Source organism: Suncus etruscus, chromosome 3 (genome assembly GCF_024139225.1).
Source record: "Suncus etruscus isolate mSunEtr1 chromosome 3, mSunEtr1.pri.cur, whole genome shotgun sequence".
NCBI lineage: Eukaryota > Metazoa > Chordata > Mammalia > Eulipotyphla > Soricidae > Suncus > Suncus etruscus.
Genome location: NC_064850.1, coordinates 66,042,699 through 66,060,395, shown reverse-complemented (window position 1 = coordinate 66,060,395; position 17,697 = coordinate 66,042,699). Strand labels below are relative to the sequence as shown.

Sequence of the window (17,697 nt, the reverse complement as noted above, 5' to 3'; positions counted from 1 at the left end):
CAAATTTTGTTCCCTTGATTCTGCCTCTCTGGTTTCACTGCCCATCTAGCTCTGGGCACTCACTGTAGCTACACACACACAATCCCCCCTTCAGACACACACACACACACACACACACACACACTGGGCACTCACTGTAGCTACACACACACACACACACACCCCTTCAGACACACACACACACACACACCTTCAGCCAATGGGGCCTGAAAGCAGACCAGGGAGTATGTCCAAGATGCCCTGAAGATCCACCACACCATCCTGGGGACACCCTCGTAGGTGGTGCTACTCATCTTAGCCAGTCCCCCTTACACAATTGTTCATCCTGCTATCACCACCTTTCAAAATGTAGGTGTGGGAATATGGCTAAGCTATTATCCCTTCCTGTTCCCTTTCATGTGGGGAACTCAGATCATTAGACAGCAGAAATTTAGTGCAGCTAAGGAGCTGGTTCTTGGGCAGGTAGGCCCGGGGTCCAATTTTACTGCAGAGTTTGGGACCTTGTAGCACCAAGATGCTGGCATCTCCACTACAAGTATCTCCACAGCCTATTCCACATACTGAATCCTCCATGCACACCAGCCCTCCTCCTGTAGGAGCCGGCACCTAGGCCCCTGGAATGGGAAAACAAAAGTGAAGAACTTTTAGCTTAGACAGACCTGAATCCAGGAGCTAAGCCTGACTCTTTCATGGCTTCTCAGGAAGCTATTACGTCAGAATTCCAATCTATCAGGATGACACTTTTCCCACCTTGTCTCCTGGGAAGGAAGGCAGGTGGATGGAAAGCACCCATCCTGCTTTCCTGCTAGAATTCTCCTTGATCCAAGGCACCAAATCCTGAAGGATAAAGTGGTCCTTTGGATTTGTTCCTAGTTACTTAAGTATCTAAATAAGGCCATAAGCCTTGTCACAAAACAAATGGCATTGTTTTGGCCCTGAGGATAGGCCAGTCGGTAAGGGCTAAACTTGTAGCTCTGCCCATCATGTCTGTCATCAGCCCTTCCTTCACCTCCTCTGCCTCCCTTCAGTCTGCAGCCATGCATTCCTATAGCTAGTAACATTCTCCTTAGCAGTCCTGACAAATACCTGAATTCCATTCTCAGGGACCTTTCCCCTTGCAGCCCAAGAAAGTGTGTTGCAGAGAAGAAACCTAGTAGGTGAGCCCATGGTCAGGAACTTTCCACCAAGGCCACTCATGTGTGGGCAGCCTCATTTTCCTTCATATACATTTGCTTAGGAAATATCAGAAAAAGAAAAAGTGGTAGTTGATTTAACTGTGATTACCTAACCCTTGAAATCCAGTCATGTATACCTTTTTTTCTGTCATAAGTTGCATGCCTTATTTTTAGTTTTTGTTGTTTGGCAGCCACACCCAATAGTTCTGGGGGGCTGTTTCCTACTCAGGAGTCCCTGCTGGTGGTGTTCCAAGGACCGTGCAATGCCAGGTTCAAACTAGGGGCTATCATATGTGCAAAAACCCCAGCCCTTGAGCCCTCTCCCTGGCACTGCATGTCTTCTTATGGCAATGACTTACCAGTACAGGTCAGAACAATAATAACTAGGTGCCATTCTGTCTGTCATGGAGTAGGGAACATTCTGTTTAAGTCTGAGATACTTTTGGACACCTGCACACCTAAAAGGTCCTCCAGAGATTATAGGAAAGTGACTGGATGCTGGCTGGACATCTGGGCACCATGGCAGGTTGTTCCTTCATTCACATGCAGTGAATATTTCCACTCACCATGCCAGTAAGCGAACCTCTGTATTGCTTTCAATTTCCTGTGCCCTTGCCCAGCTCCTTCTATCTCCCTTTCCCTAACCCTCAGAATTCTGCCATCTTCTTCTTCCCTTCTCTCTGATTGTGGAGCAAAGCCATCTCACTCTCTGATTCTTTGCAGATCGACGTAATTAACACTTTCCAGACGGGAGCCTCTTTTAAGGGAGTTCTAAAGCGACAGACCATGAGTCAGCACCCTGAGATAACACAGGTTCCTAGAGCCTGTGCAAAAGTGGCACCTTCTGTTACTGATGCTGTTTCAACTCTGGGCAGTGAGTGATTGTCTATTATGATGCATGATTTTCTAAAATGACCACAAAAGAGCACGTGGCATCCACTTTAACCAACCAACCATGATTAGCTGTTTTTTGGGGGGTGAGGTCTTTTTTTCCCCTTTAGTCTTTCTGACTTATGGAAAGGAAAATGGGGCAAAAATCCCAGTGCAAAACCAGACTGTGTGCCATTTCTTTTTCGCATTGAAAAGTTTATAAACTGTAAACATTTTTAGATAAAAATCCTGTTTTCTGTTTATTCCTCTGTATTGCTTGTTTCTCTGAGTCTTTTCCCTTTTGTTTTATTTGACTTTGTTTAGTTATGTTGTTCCTTTCCTCACCTTCTGCTCCTTTCTGCCTAAACTTATCTTCTAAGGTTATATAAGGTGAAGTTAAGCCAATGAAAATGCAGGAACTCTGGGCCCCAGTTTGAAAACTAGAAAAGGGAGCCATGATTTCCATAGGAATTATTGAGTAATTATTGAACTTGGCCAGTAATAATGTTACTTTTAGTTACCATGCTTTTGTTGGCTATCAAGATTGGCATAGAACTAGTAGTTGAATTAAAATATGGAATTCAAAAAAAATATGGAATTCAATGGAAATATAGAGGACTGATACAAGTCTGGGACTGGTGTGATCATACAGCAGGGAGGGCACTTGCCTTACATGCCTCCACCTGGTTCCATCCCTAGCACCCCAGATAGTCTCCCAAGCCCCACCAGGGCTGAGTACAGATTCCTGAGTACAGATCCAGAAGTAACCCATAGACATTGCTGGTTGTTGTCCAAAACACAAAAAGAAAGGAAGGATGGGAAGGATGGGCGGGAGGGAGGGAGAGAAGGAGGGAGGGAGGGAGGGAAGGAAGGAGGGAGGGAGGGAGAGAGGGAAGGAAGGAGGGAGGAAGATACAGGGCTGAACAATATAATATAGTCTTGTTTTCCTTATGAAAACTTTAACCCAAACTCTGACTTAAGAATTGGTTCACAAGGGCCTGAGCGATAGCACAGTAGTAAGGTGTTTGCCTTGCACACTGCTGACCCAGGATGGACTCAGATTCTATCCCCAGCTTCCCATATGATCCCCGGAGCCTGCCAGGAGTGACTTCTAAGCACAAAGCCAGGAATAACCTCTGGCACTGCCAGTTGTGGCCGAAAAACAAAACAAAACAAAAATTGGTTCATGGGGCTGGAGCGATAACACAATGGTGGAGTGTTTGCCTTCCACATGACCAACACAGGATGGACCTTGGTTAGATTCCTGGCATCCTCTATGGTACCCAGAGCCTTTGAGGAGCGATTTCAGGAGTAACCCTTGAGCACTGCCAGGTGTGACCCAAAAACCCAAAAGCCCAAAAAAAATAAAAATAAAAAAACAAAAACAAAAACAAACTGGTTCACATCTAGAAAAGGGAAAATATATGAAAAGATCAAATTGATTTATTTTTTTCACTTACTCACTTCTTAACACACACACACGCACACACACACACACACACTCTCTCTCTCTCTCTCACTCACTCATTCTCTCTCTCACTCACTCACTCACTCACTCACTCACTCACTCACACCCCTCCTTTCCTTGAGTATGTTTCATATAAAGCTATTTATTGGCTTATTTGTACATAAAGTTTTTGAAAAACCTTTTTCAATTTACCAACTGAACCACTTTCAGTGCTCAACCTAAGATATGAGATTCCCATTGATAAATTATTGGCGACTGATTGTTGATCATTTGCCTTCCCCAAATTAGGCAACACAGAGAGAAGTATCTCCACTGATGAAAGTATGTTAGGGTTCAAGTAGACACCCGGTGCTGAGAGTCAAAGCCCACCTCCAATAATGCAACATGCAAAAGAGGGTCTATTTGGTTATTTGGTTAACCAAGGTCTGAGCCTCATCCCACTAGGGGAATCTTGGCAAGGACCTCAAGTCAAATCTTCAAGCAGTTTATATGGTTATGACTGTAACCCAAATATGATCATGTTACTTAAATAAAAAATATATAAAGGGGCCGGGCGGTGGCGCTGGAGGTAAGGTGCCTGCCTTACCTGCGCTAGCCTAGGAGACGGACCGCGGTTCGATCCCCCGGCGTCCCATATGGTCCCCCAAGCCAGGAGCGACTTCTGAGCGCATAGCCAGGAGTAACCCCTGAGCGTTACCGGGTGTGGCCCAAAAACCAAAAAAAAAAAAAAAAAAAAATATATATAAAGAAAAAAAAAAAGAAATCACAAGCATTAGGGGCTGGTGAGGTGGCGCTAGAGGTAAGGTGTCTGCCATACAAGCGCTAGCCAAGGAAAGATCGAGACCACGGTTCGATCCCCTGGCGTCCCATATGGTCCCCCCAAGCCAGGGGCAGTTTCTGAGTGCTTAGCCAGGAGTAACCCCTGAGCATCAAACGGGTATGGCCCAAAAAACCAAAAAAGAAAAAAAGAAAAGAAATTACAAGCATTAACAGAACTTTAATAGTATAATCATTTTATTGTATAGATGTCTTAATCACTGATTTTTCTGGCTCAACCTTGGTTATCTAGGGATACTCTTGACTCAAACCTTGGTTGCCAAGGGATATCCCAGTTTGAACCCTGGTTGTCGGGGAGATCTCTGATTCAAACCTTGATCGTCAAGGGATATTCTAATACAGAACTGGGTTTCGGGGGATACTGATTCAGATCCTGGATGTCAAGGATCCTGGATGTCTGATACAAACTTTTGGTTGTTAAGGGAGCCTTTCTCTAAGTTCACTCAACCCCTAGTTCCTTATTCCTGGAGGGCACCAACTTTGGTTTTATTTCTGAGTTAACTCTTTCTCTGCCTTCAACCAGGAGTGGAAAAGTACACACTACTAGGGTTTGGGCTTGTCTTAGCCTAAAGTTTCTTATCATGGACATAGAGGGGGAATCTTGGTCTTTACAAGTGCTGCTAATTTTTTGTTTGCTTTTTTTTGTTTTGTTTTTGTTTGTTTTGGAGGTCACACCCGGTGGCACTTGGGGTTACTCCTGGCTCTGCACTCAGAAATCACCCTGGGAGGCATGGGGGACCATATGAGATGTCAGGATTCGAACCACTGTCTGTCCTGAATCAGCTGTGTGCAAGGCAAATGCCCTACTGCTGTGCTATCTCTCTGGCCCCTGCTAATTTGTTTAGGGAGACAGGAATCTCTCTATATTACGTGTATAGTTGGTTTTAAATATTTGGGTACTTTCTTTCTTTAAGACTTATCTCTAAAAAAAAATTATCTCTGCAAGAAAAGACTGAAGCTTCTCATTCTAAATCTTTCATACTCCTCTATTTTCTTCTTCTTCTCAGTTTGCCTCTCTCCTTTTAACTGCTTCCATTCTTCTTTAACCATGTGCTCTGCCAGGCAAGGGATTGTTCCCATGCCCTGAGCTTGGAAGGTGGAGACTAAATGGAAGTTACTGGTGAAGGGTAAGCATCTCCTCTTCCAAACCTGTAGCCAGACAGGAAGACGGGCTTCCTCTCCTCTCCCTCCAGCTGGGTCTTCTTACTCGGAGGTTCTAGAAGTTACACTCAGGAATTTTAGGATTCTCCCAGTCCTTCCCATTCCCATTTCCAAGTGATCTGTTTATCCAGTTTTCAATAAATAAATATCTAAGCTTTCACCCCTCCTACAAGAAGCCCCTCATTCTTCTCTTTCCCTGAAAAGGGAGCCACAAACTACAGAATAGCAGTGATGAGAATGTTCATCTTCCCATTCACTGAGCCCCACAGTCCTGCCTGATCTCAGATCCAGCCTAGCTGGAGTTCTTGAGGCCAAGAACTGATTTTGGGGAGTGTTGCCTTTCAGTCAGATACATTCTCCTAGGGAAAGGGGCCCTGCTGACTAACTGAGTGGGGAAATCCTGAGCTTTCCTAGCACCAACTTCACTGCCTCTATCTTTTTCCCGAAGCACTAACCAGTATTGGACATGCCCTACGGTGGTGCTGAATACCACAGTAAAGGATGTATCTCTGTATGGGTGGAGGATGTCTCTGTGTGACTGTCTAGCAGCACATGTCCTATATTCTGAGGCCAACATTGAAGTGGAGAAACTTTCTGGCACTGTCTGTTCCCTCTGCCCTTGCCCTTCCTTCCTCACACCAGGCCCAATGATGCGCCCTCACTACTGTCTGAATTCTACCTATTCACTTGAGCTTCCCTTGCAGGTGACTGACTTCCTTTTAGATCCCAGAAGTCCTGCAGTCTAACTGGATGATTGTTCCTTGGTTCCCCAAAGAAGACATTTCCCTTACTTTTTTCTATCAACTTTTCCTCATTTACTTTGATCTCCCTCATTCTGTACCTGTAATTGTGTAATTGATCACCCCAACAGGTAAGAGGAAGCTAGCTTACAAGGCTCCAGACACTCCAATTCCCAACTCTTTTTAAATCTTTTTTCTTTATTGGACTCCATATATAGTTATTTCAATATGACTTCAGTTGGTTTATTTAAAAAAAGTAAAAAAGCAGAAGCAGAACATTTGAAAATCACTGATACTGAAGATGATCAACTGGTGGTATAAAGGTGCTTGTTCCCCAGCAGCACCTGTTGGGAATTCTGAGATCTCAAGAGTAGGTAAAAAGTATGGTCTTTCTTATCATTCCTATAGAGAGTAGTATGGCTTTGACCTCATCTCTTGTGGATTACCAAAGCATTGGCTTTGGCCATATTTAATCCAAGTCATACTCTGGAACTTGATGTAGATCAACAAAGGCTTGATGACTCCTAAAGACTAGATGGAGCCTCTAATCCATTTGCTTCAGCAAATACTTGGAGCATAGAGTTCTTGACGATAAAGGCCTCCCATCAGATGGTGATAGAGATTATAGGAGAAAAGAAAAATAGATCCTTACTCTGTGCACATGCTGAATTCCTGGTTTCTTCTCAGCTGACATGTTGAGCAGATTCTGTTGGGAGACAGAGATTCCTATACTTCTAGGCTCTGAACATCCTCAGTCCTGTGTGAATCATCCAGGTTCTTGTAGAGAAAGGCAAGATTAAAGAAAGCCTCAGTCAACAGAGATGGAACTTTGCTGAACCTTCTCCACACATTATTTCTAAGGCTTCTAGATGTAAACATTGGAACAGACTTTCTATTTGACCAGTTTATTGGCCTTATCATCCTCACCTCTTCTCTAGGAACATAAACTTGGTTTAAACAGCTATCCAAACATTCTTTACTCCTCTCTATCCTCTTCCCTTTCCAATGGTTTCTCCTCAATTACTCCCATTTCTTTGTCCAAATGAAGAGCTTTGGACAAAACTTAGATCACCACCACCACAACAACCAACAACAACTAAAATTTATAAACATACTCTTGTCACGTGACCGTGTTCTCCTACCCCTGGATACAGCTGTATTCTCTACCCCAACCCAGTTTTCAAGCATCTCCCCAGAGGGGCCTGAAGATGCTATAGAGGGTAGGGAGCTTGCCTTGCATGCAGCCGAACTGGGTTCAATCCCCAGCATCCCAGATGGTCCCCCAAGGACTTTCTGAAGTAATTTCTGAGTGCAGAGCCAGGAATCCTAAGCATAGCTAGATGTGGCCCCAAACAAAAATAAATAAACGTCTCCCAGAGAAGCCTAGATTTCAGAAAACAAAGCTTCCAAGAACTGGTACCTATGGATAAGGCATTACTAGTTGTCAGAGTTTGTTCTTCCCTCTGAGGACTGAATTCCATCCTCTTTGTGTCCAAAGACTTGGATATTCCTAGAGCAGTGTGGCCCCTTCCTTCCACCTCTTTAATCCAATTACCAGAGGAGCTCCTTGTTCACAGCACTGCCTCCTAGGATGCCTGGTTGCACTCCTAGTCCCATCCTTCCCTTTTCCACTTGGAATAATGTTCTTCTTCACAATTCAACATTGTCGGAGAAAGTCCCCTGGCTGGTGCAGTGGCTGTATGCCATGAGAAGGGCTTATATATGAGTGGTGAAAGGCAGATCTATTCAGGAAGCAGGAAGAAGGCACCTGTTAATAATTTTTTGTGACCATTGTCTAGCACTGGAACTCAGGAAGTGTAGCTCAGCTCTCTTTGGAAATGGGAGGGGAATTGGAGGCTGCAGGATACGATACATGCTTTCTGATGAAAAGGGTAATAATGGTTGTACTGAGGAAAACAAGACTTCTAATTCCTTGCATGCTGCTGACACAAACATGGATTTGCCTGCCTTGCTGCACGGTTTCGTGGTCACCTGTCACCCCAAGTGTATTACGTGCACATTGGTATATGTCTGACTCTGTTAGGGTTTTAAATGGATAGCTGAATGTTAGTGTGTCATTTTTACATCCCGAGTTCATAAAATATGTGGCCTCAATGCAGAAACCCACACGTTTGAATCATTTTTTAAGTTTGGCTATTAATTTGCATGAGCTCCAAAGTCCTTGGCCTCCATTGAAAAGAATGAATGAATCTTTTTGTTTCGGTTCATTTTTCAGAAGAGTGGATTATTTGGAATGCTAACTTAGCTTTGTGTTTTCTTTTCTTTTTTTTTTTTTTTTTTTATCAAGCTTTTGAAACGTTTTAGTTGTTTGTCATGATCCAATCCACACCAGGGCTTGAAATTTGAACCGCCTGATGTTTTCAGTGTTCCATGATCTCGTCTATGCTTGGATTTGTTGTGGAGCAGTAGGGTTTTGTAGTTTAAAATCTGTTTTTCCTCCACAAACTACCAGATCCGTGTCAGAGTAGCCTGTTCTCACTGTTGTCTTTTTCCTCCTCTTTCCTTCCCCCGGTATAGATCAAAGTGGTGAAAGCATTCCATAGTTCCCTCCATGAAAGCATTCAGAAACCCAAGAGCCATGACTCCATTGACAACTTTATGACCCCCCCTGAATTCTCCATATATGAAGAAGTGCCCAGAACACCACTCCTGGAAGAAGTGGAGGACCATCTGGAAACGGAAATGGTTTCTCAGAGTGGGATCAATATGCACCAGCCGGATGGTATCGTTACTCCACATGACAATAAAAACAACAATGCAATGGCTGCTAGTCAGGTGCAGATTGTTGCTTCGCACTCAGACAACCCTCTACACAGCCTGGAGACATCCGTTTGAAACGCCACTCCCAACCTTGCTTTCTCTGTTTCCTCTTTTAATCTATCCAGTCTATAAAGTGATGATGGGACTTTTCACCATCTGCCTCTAATCTGCCATCTTGTCAGACATGGTGGTTTCTAAATGACAGTCTTTGACTATATTTGTGGTATGTAGCTTTTACTGTGAGCTTGATCTTTCTTCTTTTGCTAAAGTGGTGGAAAAGAATGAACTGAGGATGCTGCTGCCTCCTTACTAAACCTGGATATTAAGGACCAGAATTCTGGCAGGTCTAGGACAAGACAGACCATCAAAGCCCACTGAGGCAGGGGCTGCCTTGGAATGACCACTGCTGCTTTCAAAGCCATCTGCTGAGACTCTTCCCAGGCCACACAGGCAATGAGGGAGTGAATGTCAGAGACTGGAGTCTGCAAAATTTGAGATTCCTCTCTTCTGAGAAACCAGAAACCTGCTTTTCTACTTCTGTTCTTCATCATATCCACTTACTCTTCTAGCAAGGATTCCAAAAAGGATCTAACCTTTTCTCGAAGACTCTGTGATTACGAATCCCATGTGAAAGGCTCCAGAGACATTTCATTGACCTAAAGGAGCATCAGACCTGCTCTGCCGAGCTCCACACAGTCTGCACTTCTCCGCTCTCCCTCGGGCCACACTGCAAGGCCTGGACCTTCTTTTCCTCGCACTGCCCACTGCAGCCCCTTACTGCTGTCTCTTGGAACTGGGGCCCATGAAGAGCTGTGTCTCCGAGCTCCTATTTGAGACAAAGCAGTTTTCCATTTCTCTCCCTGCTGAGGTGTCCTTCTTTACTAGGGATAGCTCATGTCTGCCCATTCTCATCTTCCCATAAATAAATGAAGCCTCTTTTTAGCTAGAGTGAGGGGAGTGGGAGAAAAGAGGTGGGGGCTCGTATGAACTGCCAAATTTCTCCTGTTGCGACAGTTACCTCACCCTATCCTCTCTAACCAGCTCTTCTAGTGTTCTCCTGTACCCCTTTAATCTGAACTGTCCAAGGTGAAAAGAGCCAAGAAAGGCCACCCCTTCCAAATCCCCATCCCATCATAATCCACCAAATGAGATTTTGGTTTTACAGTGGTTCTACTTTTCAGCAATCTAAAATGCTCATAATGGGGAGTGAGTGGGATTGCGGAGGAAAAGTTCACCCAACATATTAGGTGTGTCCACATATATATTTTTAAGTACATATATTGGAATAATGAGTTATGTAAGTTTCTTATTACCTCATCAGTTTTTTAAAACCAAGCCAATAACAATCTTTGGAGGCTCTTTTACCATTCCTGCACCCACAAGACTCTCATGGTGCCTGACAGCTTACTCTGGAGGGCTTGTGTCTGCTTGTAAGCCAGCTGTTTTGTGTGTATGTGTGTATATTCTAGTTTTCATGATAGGAGAGTAAATATAGAAATATTATGCAAAAATATATACTTTTCTTTAGCTCAGAAACTGTTATTTTTGAGTCAGCCATATGTATTTTGTTTAAAAAGTTTAAAATAAAGTGCTGTTGTGTCACCCTGTGGATGGAGCACATAGCAGGTGAATTTGTATATTTGTGATTGATCTTAAAACCAATGCATCGCACTTCCCTTCTCCCAACAGCCATCTTTATACTTGGGGGGTGGGGGAAGCATTGGGTTCTAGATTTTTTTTAATATAAATTTTGTTGATATGGAATTTAATGAGTTCTAGTGTTTATATGCATATGTTTTTATATATAAGGGTTTACCCCCCCCCCAATTTGGTTTCAGTGATCCAACTGGCTGTGAGTAACTAACTATGGCATAAATTAATAAAACTTCTCCCCCTCCCTCCAAAAGGTGCTTTGGATTTGAAAAGGGGAGATTTGATGGGGAGAAAAGGAATGTATCGGCTTAGGGTCCTTTCAGAACGTGCTAAAAATAGGTAGTGAACCAAAATTGGAAGGAAAGTACCAGGCGAAGAGGGGAGCCCCAGGACAGAATGTGCCCCAGAGTCCTAGGAGCAGAACTGTGGCTGAAATTGTTTCAGGAAAAGCAGTGGGCAAAGTGGTACCCAGGGTTTGACTCGGGCTCCAAGAGGACCTAGATTTGAGATTTTCATTTTCTAGCTTTTCTTTTTCCTGGAGTTTTCTAGTGGTGAGTTTTTGTGCACAGGCGTCTGTTGAGACTTCCCCTAAAAAGATTCTGCACAAGGTATTCGATGGGGAAAGAGTTCTAGGTGGATAAAACAGAGGCTGATTCTAGCTGGAGTGATAGCCTAAGGACCAGTCCCTTCTGCAGGGTCCCCCTGCCTGCTGAGATAACCCCCACTCTTCAAGGGGGTGGAAGTAGACCAGGAACACCCCTGGTTCCTGTTTAAGCTGTCAGGTTTCTTGTTGAGCTTCAGAACAAAGAGAGCCAGTGGGATGTAGCCAGCTCATTTGGGCCCTGGAGCACTAAGGACTCCCTTCCTTTCTTGCATATTTCTTTACCTAAGAGGGAAGCCACCATCACAAAAAGCATACTTCCTGTGTGTCCAACCTCGGGACCACCCAGCCATTCTACGGGGGCACTAGACCTACCTTGGAGCTGAAGAGATAGTTAAGTGGGGAGCGAGCCTGCTTTGCACATGACCCACCCCCAACTTCCCATAAAGTACTGCACCAGTAGTGATTCCTGAGTTCAGAGCCAGGAATAACCCCTAAGCATCACTAGGTGTGGTCTACTATTAATAAGCCATCCCAGCAACTCAGACACCAGAACAGACCATACATATCCCACATTAGCTGGGAGCAGCCCTCTGCCTCCTCCTGCTCAGAAACCACCTGGCCATCAGGAGAGAAGGAAGGAGGCACTCCCAGCTGCTGCATGGGCCTTAGGGTCTCTCCCCATGTGTATATGCCATGTGTGAATATGCCATACATATGTGCCAATAATCTGTCCATTTTCAAGTCAGTAGGAAAAGGATTTTGAGTCTCCCCTCCACCCTTATTTTGGTTTGTAATGATTGTAACAAGCACTCATTTTTTGTATGAAAAAGACACAAAAAATTGACAGTTGTGGTCTGCATGGCATAGACAACATGATGACCTAGAGCTGCATGCACACGTGTGTGTGTGTGTGTGTGTGTGTGTGTGTGTGTGTGTGTCCGTTCTAATTTGCAGTCCAGCTTAATCGTGCACCTAATCTCTTGGCATTTTGATACTCTTCAAGCTCTCTGTGCAATGTTTTGCATGTATTTATATGGTTCATAGGGGGAGTGGCTGCTATAAAAACTGGCAAATCTGAAATTTGTTATCCCACTGAGATGGGAATATTCAAAGATGGGGGGAAAACCAGGAGAAAAACTGTGGAGCCAATAAAACTGGTTGATGATCTGAAACCAATATGCCACTCACTAAGAATAAAAGTCCGTTCCCACTGACCACTGCAGTCCTTGTGTCTCCATGCGGGGCCCTTGCCCAATCCCCCCATTCCTTCCTTTGCTCTGCTCTTTGCTACTGTGCTCAGGGACTGTGCTACTGTGCTTCTGGAAAGGGATGACTTGGGAAGGATAAGATTGTTAGGTTTGGGACTCTATCTTTCCTGGCCTTTATTTATTTATTATTTTTATTTATTTACTTTTTGGTTTTTGGGTCACACCCAGCAGTGCTCAGGGGTTACTCCTGGCTCTATTGCTAAGAAATCGCCCCCGGCAGGGTCTGGGGACCATATGGGATACCGGGATTCGAACCACTGTCCTTCTGCACGCAAGGCAAACACCTTACCTCCATGCTATCTCTCTGCCCCCCCCTTTTTTTTTCTTAATGAAATACCTTAGTAGGGAAACCTGGTTTTCTGGAGATTCATTCACACAGTCCATGCTCTCTTCCTTGCACATGTATCAAACATGCTTGTCTCAGTTTCTTTGTTTGCTTATTTCCACTCTGGAAAAGCCCGTGCTCTTTCTCTTCAGCCTATACTTCCCTCTTCCTCGCCCCTCACAACTTTCTAAATAAGTTTTAGAAACTATATTTTGGAAGGGGGTCACAGCCAGTGATGCTCAGGGTTACTTCCGGACATGCTCTCAGAAATCGCTCCTGGCTTGGGGGACCATATGGAACACCGGGGATAGAACCCAGGTCCATCGTAGGTCAGCCATGTGCAAGGCAAAAGCCCTACTGCTGCGCAATCGCACTGGCCCCAGCAACAACTATCTTGCTTTACCAAAAAAATAGTTTCTTGGAAAAGAAGTCATTGAGATCCTGAACTTTAATTAACTCAGAACTCAGCATTTCTGCAGCTCTCATCCAAGGACACAATGCAGTTCTCTAATCTTAAAATAGTATGGACCAGAGAGATAGTACAGGGGTTAAGGTACTGTCCCAGGTACCCATATGGACTCTGAAATGGGCCCTGAGCACAGCTAGATGAGAACAAAAGAAGAAGGAAAGTCCCCTGAGGTCCCATATAGTCCCCCGAGCCAGGAGTAACCCCTGAGCATCATAGGGTGTGGCCCAAAAAGCCAAAAAAAAAAAAAAAAGAGAGAGAAATTTATGAATTTACCCTTTTTTATCTATCCATCATATCTTCTCCCTGTGGGCACTGGATTTGTTTGATGTTGCCCACAATAAGTGATTGTTTTCCTCACAATCCAAAAATGACTCATTGGGATAGAAGCTGGTTATCAGCACCTGACCAGCATCTGCTAGGATAGGACTGCAGGAAGAAGGATACAAATGATATATTCCTTATCAGCAAATGATTTTGAAACCCTTTCAGAAATAAAGCATCTAAATGCCCTTTCTCATAACCAGAGAGATAAGTACAACAGGCAGGGTATTTGCCTTACATGCCGCTGATCTGGGTTCAATCCCCAGTACTCCGTATGATCTCTTGAGCCCCACTAGGAGTAATCCCTGAGCCAGGAGTAAGCCCTGAGCAACACCAGATGTAACCCTAAAATCAAACCAATACAAAAATAAAAGTATTATTTTTCTTTGTGTGTGTTATGATTAACATCTACTTGTCCACAACACTAGAAAATGTATAGATAATACACAAATTTACAGATAGAAACCAGCTAAAATTATAAATAGAAAATACTTTTAGCCTTGAAAGGCTCTGAGTTCTCAGTTCACCTGTCTCCTAATCATAGTTCCCTATGAAACTGGCTTTAAAGAATATGTTCCTATTCTTTGTATAGCCTCAAAGTATTTAGAATATTCAAAGCAGGGCCCGGAGAGATAGCACAGTGGTGTTTGCCTTGCAAGCAGCCGATCCAGGACCAAAGGTGGTTGGTTCGAATCCCGGTGTCCCATATGGTCCCCCGTGCCTGCCAGGAGCTATTTCTGAGCAGACAGCCAGGACAGCCAGGAGTAACCCCTGAGCAACGCTGGGTGTGGCCCAAAAACCAGAAAGAAAAAAAAAAAGAATATTCAAAGCATATACTCAAAAGATATGTTCATTGGGGCCAAAGATAGGACAGTGGATAGGATAAGGCTCTTGCCTTGTTTTATCCCTGACACCTCATAGGGTACCCCAAGCCTCCAGGAGTAACCCTGAGCACAGATAGTTGTGGTCCCCAAACAAACAAAAAATAAATTGTAGTAGGGGAAGTCTCTGAAATGACTTCCCACTGCCATCTGCTAAGAGATGGGTATGAAAATCAGAGTGCTGGGCCAGGAGACAGGTGTGGCCCAAAATCTAAATAAAGCAGAAAGCTTTATTTTGTTTTCAAAGCACTGTCAGTTAACCATCTCTAACCATCTCTAATGTCCTTGCCAATGCTGAAGTGGGAATCTCTCCTGGGGCAGAGAGATAGTACAGGGGTTAAGGTACTTGTGTTGCTTGAGTCCAACCGAGTTCAATCCTTGGCACCAAATATGGTCCCCTGAACTACCAGAGGTGACTTCTAAGTACAGAGCCAATGTGGCCCTTGAGTATTAATGGGTATGGCCCAAACCTTCCCCCACCAAAATAAAAGGAAGTTGAGGGCAGAAGAAATAATCCAGAAGGAGATAGGCAGAAGAGATAGTGGGTAGGGTAATGCTTTGCAAATGGCTGATAAGTGGTACCACATATGGTTCTCTAGTCCCAACCAGGAATGATCCAAGGAGTAAATCCTGAGCACCTCTGCCTGTGGTCTAAAAACCAAGAGTAAATCAAAAAATTATCTAATTAGGAAAATCCAGGTTACCCCTGCACCAGGTGAGCAGAGGATAGTTTGTGCAGAGCCCCGAGGCCTGATCCTGCCATGAATTTGCTGCTGACCTAAGGGCTACAGGGCCTTTCCAACATAGCAGGCAAGTAGATGGGGGCAGAGTGTATATGGGGAGGGCAATTGTGATTTCTTTTTTTGTTTGTTTTGGGCCACACCCAGCAATGCTCAGGGCACTGGCTCTAGCTCTGCACTCAGGAGTCACTCCTGATGGTGCTGGGGGACCAGATAGGATACTGGGGATTGATCCCCTGTCAGCCACATGCAAGGTACCCAGAGTATTACTTCTGAAGTAATACTCTCAAGATGGGATTTGAAGGAGTTACTCTATCACTAGCTCTAAAGTAGGAAAATGTATTCTGGCTGGGCCTGCCTGATGGACACAGGAATTGAGGTCTGATAAGACTAATTGATACCAGCACAAGCACAGAAAAAGCTGAACTCACGCCCTACCCCTACCCAGAGAAACTCCTATAGAACAAAGAGTTGTGATAAGAACTTGAAAGCAGACCATCGGGCATTTTAAGCTTGTTCTCTTCTTTGGCAACACCCTAGCAATGGATCCTTATTTATGTAAATCAGGGCAGATGGAAGGAAAACCTATAAAACCAGCTCTGCAAAAACCAGCAAGGTCTCTTCCTATTTTGAGAAGTGGCTTCTGTCCCCATGAGTGTACGCTCTGCTCTTTCCCCATCTTCTTTTTGATCTTATTCTTTCTCTCATTCCTTATAATCTCTCAATAAATAAAACTATATACTTTCACTTTTTGTCTACTGAAATTCCTTCCTGTAGAGGAGGAAACTGACCTGGAAATCTGGGTAAGATTTGAGGATGACTTTCCTTTCCAAAAAGAGCAATTCCTAGCTCCGGGATCAGATGCTTAGGGATCCTGGGTTCCATGGCATCCAGAGAAATCAGGCAGAAAAAGTGGAACCTAGGGCCCGGAGAGGAGAGATAGCACAGCGGCGTTTGCCTTGCAAGCAGACGATCCAGGACCAAAGGTGGCTGGTTCGAATCCCGGTGTCCCATGTGGTCCCCCGTGCCTGCCAGGAGCTATTTCTGAGCAGACAGCCAGGAGTAACCCCTGAGCGCCGCCGGGTGTGACCCAAAAACCAAAAACCAAAAAAAAAAAAAGTGGAACCTAGGTGTAGCTGTGGACTGCCTGCTGCACATGCTGAGACGTGAGGGCTGGACTGTGCAAGAACCCAGTGCAGACTCTCATCAATCCTAGATTTTCCAGGTATTGTCCCAGTGGCCTGAGGTGGTAGAGGGGGAAGCAGTAAACTATCCTCACAACTGCCCCATACCTTTCCCCCCCTCACCCCCCCCTCTCTTTCCTTCTCCCTCCCTCCCTTCCTCTTTACTTAAGTGTCCTGGAGAAAAGCCTTCATGGCATTTCTCTTCCAGGAACACTGTGAGCTCCTGGAACGCAGTAGATTGATATGATGTATGGAAGACCAGTGCATGCTGGGATGTGTGTGAGTTGGGTTCACTTGGGCCCCAGCCACTGATCCCACCACAAAGAAAAAAATAAATGCTTCACAGCCCATAATGGACAAGAAATCTCTTTAGTTTCTTTTCCAAATCCAATCTGGTCGAACTTGAGATGAGAAAGCACTAGCTGTGAGCTGGAAAAGGTCTCGGTCACTTGTGATGATCAGTCTCCTTTCTTTAGATACTGACCCCCCCTCATCCCATATGTGTCCATAGTGCCAGGCACTCTCCCTGACACTAGATTCCACGGGAATCATGGGAACAGAACTAAGTCCTGCCCTCCTTGAACTTAGCCATGTAGAGGAGACAAAATTAGTAAATATTTAATACGTCACATGTGGGCCAAGCTCTCAGGAGACATGTAAATCCCGACCCCACTGTCGATGGACAACACACAAAAGAGGGAAAGAAAAGACTGTTCAAAAAGAAATGAGGGCAGGGATGTGAGCAGTTGGCTACTGAGTGAGACCCTTGGGTTATCTCTGGCACCACACAAACATGATCACAGCTTTGCTTCTTTGGGACCCCGTTTATGGATTGGTTGTAATGCTCTGTAACAGCCTCCATTGAGAGGAGGGAACAATGAAATTCGCTCTCCTCACAGTGCCCCCAAGAGGCCTCTGGGCCCCAGGATTCCTGTCACTCCTGCTCTGTCAGGGTCAGAGCCAGCTGCTGCAGCACATGAGCCAGACCTTGGCCATGTGTCTTCGGTGTGGACACAGACCTGGTTCCTTGGACACGTCTCACAGCTGTCGCTGCCCTGCAGCTGCCAGGACTCCAGGCCAAGCTGCCAAACACACAACTCCAGCGGCCCAGCAGGGTGAGGCAGGCCCTATTCTCAACCCCACAGAGAAGGCATCGGCTCTCTCTTCTATGGGCATAGTAAGCCCACTTCCTGCCAGAGCCTGGCCTTGTAGGGAGCAGA

The 17,697-nt window shown here is 44.9% G+C and overlaps 1 protein-coding gene across 5 annotated transcripts in view; it reads left to right on the top strand.

Annotated features, from left to right (window-relative positions):
• Nucleotides 1-12,503, top strand: part of ATP2B4 (ATPase plasma membrane Ca2+ transporting 4) — a 49,962-nt gene extending 37,459 nt beyond the window's left edge. For 2 of the 5 annotated variants that reach the window (XM_049770616.1, XM_049770615.1), the window contains 2 exons: nt 1,899-2,049; nt 8,790-8,955. In XM_049770616.1, coding sequence (XP_049626573.1) covers nt 1,899-2,049; nt 8,790-8,815 — 177 coding nt within the window. In that variant the 3' untranslated portion in view covers nt 8,816-8,955. Of the gene's footprint in view, nt 1-1,898; nt 2,050-6,060; nt 6,066-8,789 lie in introns of all 5 variants that reach the window. The other 3 variants (XM_049770614.1, XM_049770613.1, XM_049770617.1) reach the window with 2 other exon arrangements.
• Nucleotides 12,504-17,697: the final 5,194 nt, after the last annotated feature.